The 12,807-nt window shown below is 43.4% G+C and overlaps 1 protein-coding gene and 1 pseudogene across 4 annotated transcripts in view; both read left to right on the top strand.

Moving 5' to 3' along the window:
* Positions 1-1,495, top strand: part of LOC147444234 (DNAJ heat shock N-terminal domain-containing protein) — a 93,881-nt gene extending 92,386 nt beyond the window's left edge. For all 4 annotated transcript variants that reach the window (XM_086526924.1, XM_086526925.1, XM_086526926.1 and 1 more), the window contains exons 9-11: positions 317-408; positions 529-644; positions 725-1,495. In XM_086526924.1, coding sequence (XP_086383050.1) covers positions 317-408; positions 529-644; positions 725-1,061 — 545 coding nt within the window. In that variant the 3' untranslated portion in view covers positions 1,062-1,495. The remainder of the gene's footprint in view (positions 1-316; positions 409-528; positions 645-724) is intronic.
* A 1,230-nt stretch (positions 1,496-2,725) lies between these two features.
* LOC147444233 (uncharacterized) lies at positions 2,726-6,571 on the top strand (annotated as a pseudogene).
* Positions 6,572-12,807: the final 6,236 nt, after the last annotated feature.

The following is a 12,807-nucleotide window of genomic DNA, read 5'->3' as shown; positions in this document are numbered from 1 at the left end:
CTTTGTGCGAACATCAGATCTCGACGATCATATTTTGCATTTGTAATTTGTAATTTGCGCTTTTGTTAAACTTTCTGTATTCTTAATGTTTGCCTGCGGTCCTTTGAAGTGGATTTGGATATCAAGTATTAGTGGTTTGTACAGAGTATTTGTTATTTGTTTATCAGTTAGGTGCATATTTGGGGCTATTCTTAAGCTTCATTCATCCTTTCTGTTGGCTTGCTCTTTGGCAAAAGTGAAGTGGATTCCATTTGTTTGTTTCTGTTTTTAAATGTTTCTCCCAAGTTAATTTAGTCGTTTTAGTTTTCATGTTCAGGGGAATCATTACCAGGGGATGATGCTTTACTTGACACACCAAAAGTGATGGTGAGAGATGAGTGGATGACCCAACTTCCGCCTGAAAGGAAGGTAAAGTCTATGGGAAAGTTTGAGTCCAGGCACGTGTGCATCTGTGGCTCTTTGGGTGCACCATTGATTGCCATTGGTATTGTTGTTCCAGATTGATTTCTTCTTTTGTTTTTCCTACAGGCCGGTGCACCCACACAGCAATCGACCTTTTTCAGTAGGTATGCCAAAAGTGGACGAGGTGACACAAGTCTATGGACAGATACTCCCATGGACAAAGTGCGGAAAGCAAAGATGGCGTAAGATCATTGCAATTTTCTTAATTGATTATCTTGAATGTTGTCAGGTCTCTTTTATCTCTCTGTCAATGTTACAACAGGTTTTTAGAAGGAGAGAGACAATCAATGTTGGGCGATGAAAGCGCCGTCTTCAGAGATCCAGCTACTGCAGGAATTATGGACCAGTTCAATTCTGCGAAGCGTGGCATGTCCCTTGTGGAAAAGCATCAGATGGAGCGCACTAAGGTGAAAAAGGCTCCTAATAAGAAGGAAGCACCGCAACCTGCAGAGTGGGAAGTTAGTCATCCATGGAAGCCTTGGGATAGAGACAAGGATTTGACGGCAGGCAGGCAGAAAGTGACCTTAGACAAGTCCAATATGGTTGAGGGCTTATCGTCAAGGTTTGCAGCATCCCACAAGGAGAGGAGCTTTTTGTGAACAGGAAGGCGAAGATCTTGCAAGTTAAAACACTCCTTTCTGCTGAACAAGAAATCAAAGATCTTCCAAGTTATACACCCCTTTTTGTGTCTCAGAGGGTGCTCTTTTCCAATGGCCCTGCCCTCAGGTCCTTGTCCACATTGTTATTAATGGTAGCCCTTTAGGATTTGTAAATGTGTCATGATTTGCACCTGATCTTTTAATGTATATTTTCAGTGAGATAATGTGCACTAATTACTATTTTGTAGAGTAGTGTGGTCCTACAGACAATATTCAATTTGCATTTCATTCACAAAAAGCAGGTAGCTTTATAATCAAATGTAGTTTCAGAGACCAAGGAAGGGACACTGAAATAAGCAGTTGTGCCTCGAGAGGGAAGAGACAGAAATGTACAGAACATTCTTGGATTCTACTAGTGCTTGCAATTGTTGCTATACCTTTGTCATCTTCTTTCCATGTCCCTTGTTGGAAGTCCATTGCAAGGGTAAATTGACTCCAGCAATGGCCTTTTTAGAAGGAGCCGTATCCTGCTCTGCTGTTGGCTCTCGCTAGCGGATATGGGTCATCCACAACACATCGTGTGTGTCAATATTTTTTTTCTAAATGGGGATTCCTCCTTGGGTGTTATCAAAAATTATATCCTCACAAGAATTCTTCCTGAAGGGAAAGTAACAAGTCGAAGTTACTAATCAGTGTAACTGCTAAACCAAAGGATTTGTTTGGGCGTGTTGATAGATTATTAAGTGAACCATAGAGGCTGGAATGCTTAATTAGCTCAACCTTTTTAGTTGGAATGGAAGAGGTTTCAGAAAGGTATTGGTGGATTATAGGGAAACATTTAATTGAAGGAGAATCAGTGCAAATGTTATGAATGGAAGGGTCTCTCTCTGAAAGCAAGAAAGAACGGAGTCCAAGCATCATGATGTTCATTTGGAGACTTGGTTCTAGGGTAGAGCTCCAGGAGTTGTGTGCAACTTGCATGGGAGGATTGCATGCTATTCTCTTGTAGAGTAGTGTTTGGGAAAAATCATTTTTCCAAACATACAAAATTCCTTTCCTTGAATTTGCCAAGAGGAAATTTTAGAAAATTAGGCTACTTTTTCAGGTTTTAACACTATTTTTCTCTATTATGGGGCGGAATTTCTCCTATTCCCCTTGTCGTGAACCGGCATTTTGGAAATTGAAAACGGCACGATATTAAGCTGAGACACATTTTTCCCGAACACTGTTGTAGAGCATTCTGTCTTGTCTTGAATGTGCACTTGGTTGAGTACAACTTTGTTTGGAGACAACTGAAGTCTTGGTCTCCTTGCTAATGGATGTGTTTTGAGTGCTCTCTAAAGCTCCTTGCAACATGGAGTACTGCCACTCATCGCAATGCCAAAAATGCATTCTGTCGATGAATATTCACTCATTTTTAATGGTGCGTATCAAGCTTTTTTTACCTTCCCAAAATCTTGGAGTACTCCATAGAAGATAAGGCTAGATAGTTGAGACTTGACTTCTAAATACTGCTGTTTTTCAAACTGTTGTTTTTCCATGATAAAAGAATACTATTTCTAGCGAGATGATTCGCATTCCTATGCCAAATATGGTGCGAGTGCTATTTCCTTTCTCTTTACTCTTGAGAGGGCCTATTTTTGCACTAAAAGCAACCACCTATGATGGTGCTACTTCCTAGTGCTCAAAGACTTGATTTGGCGAAGGCTTCTCTTTTCAAAATCCAAAAACTTAAGAGATTGGACATGGTGCTTTCCAAGTAAACAATGACCATTCTTGCTTAAATTGAAAACTAATGAACAAGGGATTGATATGGCTATTCTTTTCACTTGGTTGAATGTTGTTGAGTCTCATGGGTGAATCATTTATAGGGATGTCTGAAGCGTAAAATTCCAGTGTGAAGTATTTATTCTTATCAATGACAAGCAAGTAGGAATCCAACATCATTAGGACGGAATTCAAAGTTCTATCAAATTAAAGTTGAGGTATTGCTAATGGTCATAGGGAAGTGGATACACGAGGGTAGTTATGTTCTTGAGCATTTGTGTCTTAAGCAATGTGTGCATTATTCAAACCCTATTTGGTGACAAAGCTAGTGGTAGTTTCCCAAGCATTGTGGCCATTACTCCCTAGTTTTTCGCTTGCAATTAGGGTGATTAATGGATATCATACATTGTTGATAATTTGGTTGACCATAGTATTAATTGCATACAATTTTTTTTAAGCTACAATTTCGCATAGCCGAGGACGAGAGAGAGAGCGAGCACCGAGCCCTCGAAGCCTTGCTTCCTCCTGCTCCCCTTTTGCTCCTCGTTACTTCTCTTCACGCTCCACTCATCTTTGTTTTTTTCCCAATATCCCTTTTTAATAGAAATCCCAATTTAGCATCGATGGCGCGGTCGTTGTGGAAACGGCGCCGGTGATGTGGCAAGGCGGGTTTCGAAAAGCGTAGAAGCTTACGCCGACGACATAAAAAATGTGCACCCCGGCGAGCTAGGTGGTTTACGTCTCTTGGCCGTGCTCAACCAAGCTCTTCCTTGGCTATTGTGAGCATTCCTTCCCCTGTGCAGCTGTCGCTCGCTGCCGGCCCTTACTCACCATGCTTTTTTTCCCATTGGCTTCACACCCCCTAAGGGTTTAATTGGGCGGCCATTTAGTACCTAGGCGGGCGGCCACTGAGTTTTAATTTGGGCAGCCCTTGGTGGGCTTTTGGTTTCTTTTGGGCGGGCGGCCCTTAAAGGGCACTCCATCTGGAATACATATTGACTAAAGCATTGCCAAGCACAACAACTCTGGTTCCCCTCAATGACACTTCTCTTGGCATACATAAAGGCACCTCATTTGGTGCACATGCCGGCCAAAGCAATGCTAGGTACCCCGTGCAGTTCACCACATTTTGCATACATATCAGCCAAGGCTCTGCATCGCACAACATTTGGCACACAAAGGTCATTAAAGCCTTAACATAATTTTGTAAAGGCATCGCATTTAACTAAAGAGTGTCAGAGTTTTACTCTTGCTAGCCAGACACTGCCAATCACGACTTTTGTCGGCCAAGCACTACATGAGATGACATCCCGGACATGAGACTCCTCAAGCAATTACTGCTCTTGCATTCCAAAAATACCCGGTTGAAGCCCAAAATTCCCAGATGGCACACTGATCGAGCGAATCGGAGTGGTACAGACCCGGCCCCCGGTGAATCTTTAATTGCCAATATCTTGGCAATCGAAACTCCGATCGCTGATCTGAAAAGACGGCCGCGCTCTACAAAGTGAGCACTTTAGGCCCATGCATTCATTTCATTTCTGTCCCCTTAGTTGCCGTTGCCCAATCTGGTACGAATTTGCTATTGACTTAAAATTCAAACTACCATAACTTTTTTGCCGTAGCTCTTATTGATGAGCCGTAAAGAGAGGCCGGTAGAGCACTTCAAGCAATGCAATTCTAGAGAATAAACTCCCATCTGTGATTAATTCAAACATAGCCTTTCTTTAGCATCATCAAGGCATCTGTTGGCCCTTTAAAGTAGCATTTGGCATACATCAATCATTAAACTTGGCCTATTAACAAGCGATGATCACTTCTCAATAAGTGTGTAGGCTTCAAAGAAGATTAGCTTGCATTTCTTTGCTCTTTTTCCCATCATGGAAGCGGGGCTGCACAACACTGCTCCGCGCTGCTCTTGAAAAGGCACAAGGAGCCTTTGCTCACACCAATGCTTCCACAATACTTGTTGCGGCCAATTTCTCATCTGCTGCTCATGGAGCCTCTTACCCTGCAGCCATCGGAGCAGCCACAATTGTTACCAACCCTGCAACCAGCACAACCATCAACCTTAATGTAGCCGCAGATGCTGCCATACTAGACGATGGCGATGTGAATAGTGTAGACGTAGCCATTCATGCAGCAGCCCATGATGAGGAACGTATCACCACCGGCTTCGTTGAGTCCCTGATGGAGTCAGTAAATCAAACAAATGGGGTTGATCTTTCTACCACATTTGCTACTGCAACAAATGATACCCACCTTGTTGCTGCTAAAATCAAGGACATACGACCTGATGATCTAGTCAGCCCCTACTTTGCCAACTCTGAGTGCAAATATGATGCATCATCTCTCCTTGCAGATGATTTCATCTGCTGCCTTGTGAAGGACATACAACATTTTTGGTCATCAAAATGCCTAAAATCCTGCAAGCCTTTGATGGCCCATCTACCCTAAGCATTTTGCTGAACAACCACCTGCAGACGACTTCATGACACAATTGCCTACTGATGATGCTTCTTACAATGTCGCTGTCCAATCAACTCAGGCAACACTTGATGGGACCAATCAATTAGTGGACAAGCCTTAAGATTACTCCAAAAAAAATCTTGACCTTGCATGCGTACTGATTAAGCCATGCGCAAATGTTGAAGTTGTAGTCGGGGCAACCAAAGCCCATGCTGAGCAACCTGATCCTGCTAAAGAGAAAGCAGTCCATCCCATCAAGGCATTTACTACCATTGTTGAGAACTCAATTACTGGTCTCTGTCCAGCCCATACTCTTGCCCATGCGTGCCAAGGATATGTTGCCTTTTCTTGCAACTGCAGGCCAACCCAAGAAGGCACCGAGTCTCCCCACTTGGAGGACCCATCTGCCCATGTGGAGGAAGGAACTACTGGGCCATCTTGTCTTGAACATCTGGCACATACATACCTCTCAATTTCAAGTGCAAGAGAGGAACACACCAAGGAAATGACACACACAATACTTTTGGCATCCCTGGGCCAACCAGACCCTTATAATGGGCATTAATTACAATCTCCGTGTGCTGCCCAAGCTTTGCATTCAAGATCCTCTGCACATTGGCGCAATTGCCAGTGGCATTGACCTGCAAGTGCATCAAGTTCTAGTGCCCTTTGCCTCCTGGAGAGCTGGACAAGTCAAGTACACATCCAAATTAACCAAGAAAACCAGCCCTGCTTTTGGAGACGATGGTTAGTCTCACAATTTTTGTCTCCTAGTACCCACCTTCAGCTTGAGTACTCTAGCCCTACTCCTAGTCTTTCGAGAAGTTGTCTCATATGATGCTAGTTTTCCTATAAATGAAGTCCAACATGCAACCATTGCAGCACATCTTGATGCCTCAGTGGAATCAGCAACCCTATTCTTGGCAAAATTTAACCATGATGCTATCCCTGTTCCGATTTCACCAGCTATCTCCATAGTTATTTTTGTTTCACAGCTGGATGTTCTAGAAGCTTATGATGCTAAAACAACCTGCACATATTGTTGCCGATGTTTTCACAATCGGCGCTCATTCACATGACCCTTTTTTGGGATTACATCTCATCAATGTGAGGATCCTTCCAATGGTCCAAAGCCACAAAGTTCAACAGTTGTCTTCACCATGCTCGATTACTTGGACTACTACCTTATCTTCTTCACCAAAATCCAATCTAAAGCAAAATATCAAGCACATGTCCTCGGTCAAAGGGGGGATCAATTGAAGAAAGTCATTTGATCTCAACATGAAGTTGAAGAACTTGATTCTCGTTCCAAAATTATGAACCTCGTCATCAAACATTTCCACTTAACACCTTTCTGCTTGAACCTGATTGATTGTGCATAAACTCCAATTGAAAGCTAAAGTAAAACTTTTCTTTTGTGCACCTTCATCGCTTGATGGAACAAAAAACAGAAGCACTTTCAAGCCCATCTAGGCACTTGTCATACACAATAAAATATTCTCTTGGAATTCACCTGAGGGGGGATGTTGAAATCAAATAAAATATGCCAGTTGTACGCCTCGAGAAGTGAAGAGGCTTGGACACCTCTTCATATCCAATCTTCTAACCTTATAAAATTAACCCTGATGTAACTCAATAATCAATCACAACCTATCGCCTATCTCTACGTGTATCTCTCTACCTTCTCCCTCTTTCTCTGTTTAACACACACACACACACACACACACACACACACACACACACACACACACACACACACACACACACACACACACACACACACACACACACACACACACACATTAATGTAATCTCTCAAACACACGTATAATGCCTTCTTGTGCCTCTGATAGTGGGAGGCCTCCTGGCCTTTTTCTCCCACACAAGTGTTACACACACAGTAATGTAGTCCCTCTAACACACATATAATGCTTCCATGTGCCTTTGATAATGAGAGGACTCCTGGCCTTTCACTCCCACACAAAAAACTATCTGAAACAGTTCGCACCAGTGCGGACTGTTTCAGATGATTGTGTGGTGCAGGCAGAGAGAGAGAGAGAGAGAGAGAGAGAGAGAGAGAGAGAGAGAGGATCAATCCTCAAACTGACCACTGAAGGAAAGGATGGACGACATCCTTCTCTTCTCACCTTGGCTTTGTAGTTGTGGGCTTGCTCGTATCTTCGGGTGTTTTTGTCGTTTATAACAAAGGCTCTTCTACCAATCGGTTGCATATTTTACAGTAGTCATCTATGCATGGATCTTGATGTGGGCTATATGTCTTCTTGGTGCTATGCTCTCGTGAATCTTAGTACTTAGGAACTTGGATCATATGTCTCTCTTTGATTTAAATGATTGAATCAAATTCAATAAGTCCTAGCCCTTCAACATGTTTGTTTTCATTTTTGCTCAGTATCTCTGCTATCTCAACTCACCTTCGTAAAATCCTGCAATTTCATTGGCTATAATTAGAGCTAAAGCAGATTATCCAGGGTCGAATCTTCTCAAAGAACTTTGTGGAACACTGCTCTCTGCTCAATCAAGCTCTGCGATGACGATTCGTGATTAAGGTTTTCAGGTTCAATAGAGAAATATCATGAGGAATACATTCTTGTAAGTGTAAAAGTTATCCAATGAATTATTAAGTGTGGAATTCTCACTACAAGAGGTTGTGTGCTCTTGTGACGCTGTTAGCGACGGAAATACACTGGGTTTTTATAACCCCCGTCGTCGCAAAAATCGTCGCTAATAGCGTCGCTACGAGAGCGTCGCTATAAGCGTCGCTATATAGAGACGCTCATAGCGACGTTTACACAGAAGTCTATAGCGACGCTCATAGCGACGCTCCAGAGCCATAAATAGCGACGGTTATAGCGACGCCTGAGAGAATTTTTTTTTGGTGATAGGGCATTGAATGCCCTGCCACCCATCAACCATATTGTACTTGATTCACTTTTTAAAAAAAGTGCAAGGGTAGATAATAGACCCAAAATAGTCACCCACAAGACGCATTGTTTGCAAAATTGACAAGCGTAAAATTGACAATTGTACACATCATAGGCAAAATGAATTGATTGGAAAATGTAATAATGACAATTGTACAACATCATAGGCATAAAGAATTGATTGGCAAAATGAACTGCGGTGACAAATGTAATAATATACATGGTTCAAAAAGACGTATAAAATCCGTCTCATGATACATAAGCTATGAGAAACCCTAAACTAATGCTATCTAGCTACGGCTAAACTGACGTCGTCTAGTCAGACGTCTCATCGCGTCCAAGCGGCGTATCTGTCGGATTCTGCAAAAAAAGACAATAATACAGCTTTCAGTAAGTATAAACATATAACGACATTTATAAAACAATACAAAAAATAGAAAAGTGTAAACCCTAATACTAACCATGCCGCCGCGAGAACTGAGAATGTCCATCAGAGCGTTTAAGCCCTTCCTGCCTGCGTACTCGCGCTCGTACGGTGTGGGATCACGTCCTGTCATCGACCACTGTCAAAACATACAAAGAATTCATTATGTTAGAATTAAAAAACTCATTAATCCTAAACTATCGAACATAAAGAGCAATGCGAAAACACTTACAAAATCGGCCTCCAATGATGCCCATCCACCGCTCCCCAAGTGGTGCGAGCTCCCTGCCTCTACTCGCGCTCTGGCTGCATCCTTTTGTTGCTTCCACTTGTCGGGATTCTCGCGCGTTGCTTTCTTCTCATTCTTCCAATCTTCTTTGGCCAGCCAATCTGGCCTGTTCCACCCATGCTTGATTGCTTTTTGCACTTCGGAACGCTTGTGTTTGCAGTATTCGCGCATTCGAATCTTCATCAGGTCTTCATTGAAGCACTGATCCCGTGTTGGAACGGGAAACTCATCATGAAGTATGCTGATGACTCTGTTTTTTAAATCACTTGGTACTTCACTCCATTTATTTAGTATGTAGTGTCTAAACAGCTGAGAGCAAAGACCACGCATGCGCGAGATCACCTTCTTGCCGTCATCATCCATGATGATGCCGCCGCTGAAGTCGACGGAGTAAGGCAAGCCCTCTGGCCGGTGACGCGTGAACCTGGGTGTCCCGGTAGGGGTCTCTAGCGACGTGTCGATCGGGGTACGGACGTCAGGTGTCTCCACCGGCGTCTGGGCCCCGAAGCGAGGAGTGTCGAGTGGGGTGGCCCCTGGCGGAGTAGGTAGAGGTGTGTAGCTGCTAGGAACATTCAGCCGTGCAAAACCTGGCGTAGATGGCGATGCTGTGGCTGGTGTGGGGGCGGGCAAAGAAGGGGAGGGTAAAGAGCCTCGTCGAACACGAGGCGGTGTGGAGGCATCGGTGGCGGAATCCCCACAACAACCGCCACCGCCACCACTAGAGTGCCGGTGTCTAGACGAGTGTGAAGCTCGTCTCGTCGACGCCGAAGCTTTGGAGCGCGCCGAATGCTCCGAAATAGAGGGAGATGCGGATGGAGTAGGAACGCGTGATGATGCGCCAGAGCAATGACGCTCCACGTACCACTGTCTCTGCTGCGGTGACAAAGAAGAAAGAAACTCCTCATCATCCATACCTGCATTAAACACACGAATATTTAAACTTAATATTGAATGAATAGAGTAGACAATGACGCAAAGACCATTAAATACAATGACGTAATGATGCATATAAATACAATGACGCAATGAATTGAGTGATAGAAGAGGCAAGTCGAAAACTCAGAATTTTCAATCAAAAGATGTGAGCGCCATGGAAGGTACTTAGAGAGCTAGAGCTTTTACAACCCGGAGCAAAATTGTTCAAATACAATATTTGTGGCTTTAAGAGATCTCTCTCTCATCCTCGCATAACTCAGCATAAGTTCCTATATCTATATAGAGCTCTCCGTTTAAACACATATCCTCTGTTTCATTTTGTAGCTCCTCTGCATGCACCCCATATAGAGTAGTAGCATCTTGATGCTCGTCTGGCACCACCGCAGCGGCTTCTGATTGAGCATCTTCTCTGATCTCCTCCATTGATGCCGTTGTGATTGGCACATGATAGCCTTCATACGTCCTTACACTACGAGGGGCTACCTCTATGACGTACCACCAGTTTGATGTAGACTTTGTAGGATGAAATATTACCTGCCAGAGCCACATAACTTACATGAGAGCTTTCAAGCACATAACTTGTAAAAGGGGGATGTTAACTATTTACATACTTACTTTTTCACAATGCTCTGGTAGTACGAAAGTGTCTCTTAGGTCAGTCCATTTCTTAGTAGAATCCACCTCAAGAAAACCAGACTCTCCTCTACGCACAGTAGCGTTGCGACCCTCCATGATTATCTTGAACCATTGCACGTCGAACAAGTCGACAAAAAATCCTCTGTAATCGATCCTCAAAATCTCTTGCAGCGTGCCGAAGTAAGTGAGTTCCGCCACCACAGGATCTGCATCAGAGGAACGTCGTCGACTAGACTTTTCAAATTTTGCCATGATTCCACAATCTTGAGTAAAACGCTTTTTGTCGATTCGTTCCACCCTAAAATGTCGACCTTTACACCATGCTGCTGTGTATGACTTATACTACAACGAACAAAGATTATGAGTGGCCGTTCAAACGTTTAGAAATAAAGTCACTAGCATGTCGTACATTGCAAACTTACCTTGGTCGCGCAACCCCGAGAGTACTCCCACTCTTCCTCAGTCACTTCGTCACCGCATTGTTGTGCGCTTTTCAATTGGTTATGCAACCATCTTAAGCTCATGAAGGTTGGTAGGCTCTCCAGAACCGTCGGATAGTGCATCGGTGGTCGTCTTTCCCGTCTCCACTCGATTCGTGTCCTTTGTCGCTCTTGCTTTGCATCCTCATATTGTGAAATCCACTTTTGCATCACTGGATTGTGAAGCATGCAAAATCGGTTGATTTTAGCCTCTAGATCTTCCGTCATCTTCTTCTCAACACCGAGATTGCACATGACAATCCCAGATATGCGCTCATCATCTATGGTTCGCCATAGCGTGTCCCGGGCTTTATCAAATCCGTCTAGCCACTCTCCAATGTACACTAGGGACTCTGATACCAACCAACCTTCTGCCATGCTACCCTCCGGACGTGCCTTTTGACGCACATATCCCTTAAGCATTTTCATGAAACGTTCTAAGAAGAACATCCATCTGGAATGAACTGTGCCAGCTATTTCCACCTCATCAACTATGTGAACAAGAAGATGCACCTAAATGGTTAGCATGGTAGTAGGAAAATGTTTCTCAAACATGCACACAAGCTCCACAGCATTTAGTTTGGCGAATGGTATGGAGTCTACGTTGACCTCCTTTTGTGAGATCCATTGCACCAGCTTTACAAGTTTGTAGATTGTGTTACGGATGTCGAGAGACAAACATCCCTCAATGGCAACCGGTAAAATAAACTGTAAAGTATGTGCAGCAATGATATTAAAGTCCACATTTTATGCAATGATATTAAAGTCCACTATGAACGTACCTGACACATTTTATGCCAATCGTGTGACTTCAAACCGGTAAGCTTTCCCTCTTTAGTAAAACACGTTCGAAGCGAGTGCATTACGCCAGTGGGGGTCCGCAAAGATCGAATGGTCTCTTTTACTTTGCGTTCTTGGGCTCCTGTGAAAATCCATGGTGCTTTAGGGAGTTTTATCGATCCATCAGACGCTGTTTGCGGCCAATATTGCTCCATACGATCCACATGTCTAAGGTCAACTCTGGCTCCCAAAGTATCTTTCTTGCCGGTCAGATGGTCCCATAGTAGATTACCCACATTCTTGAATATGTGCATTGGATCGAGCAAGTGATTGATCATGAGTCATGGCTTGATGCGAGGAAGCAGAGGAAAATGTCGCAAAACCTTTTGTGGAATTTTTGTCCCGTGGAGATCTACTCGATATCTTTCGGAATCACATTTCGGACACTTCTCCATGTCTATGTATTCCCCTCTGAAAAGAATGCAGTCATTAGGACAAGCGTGGATAGAATTGTAATCCATCCCCAAGTTTCGCAAAATCTTTCTTGCTTCATCTCGAGAATCTGGCATCACATTGTCAGCTGGTAGTATGTGCTCTTTAAGCAATCTACACAACATAAAAATACGATACAGTCGTGTAAAAATCTATCAGATCATTATACATTTAGAGTTTTATTAAAGTAAACTAATTGTAATAGATCACCTGAAAAGCGCTGTGACGCTAGTGTCACTCCATCCAAACTTTGCCTGCATGTTGAGAAGAACCAGGAGTGCTTTCAATCTAGACATACGTGCTCCATTATACAATGGCGTATCGGCTTCACTTTTCATATCATCATAGATAAGCCTTTCTGAATCCATGATCGTCTCGATCATTTCATCAATCTCGGGCTCAAACATTGCCTCGTTGGGAATGTGCTCTGCATGATCATCCCCTGAGCTTTCAGAGGCTACATCTTGTGGCCTCACATATGTTGCTTGACTAAAGCGCCTGCGAACACGTCTATTGGGTTGCAAGATTGCTG

This window comes from Adiantum capillus-veneris, chromosome 13, assembly GCF_014529385.1.
Source record: "Adiantum capillus-veneris isolate H3 chromosome 13, ASM1452938v2, whole genome shotgun sequence".
NCBI classification, from domain to species: domain Eukaryota; kingdom Viridiplantae; phylum Streptophyta; class Polypodiopsida; order Polypodiales; family Pteridaceae; genus Adiantum; species Adiantum capillus-veneris.
Note: the sequence above shows the minus strand (reverse complement) of the source record. Positions and strands in the feature narration are given on the sequence as shown.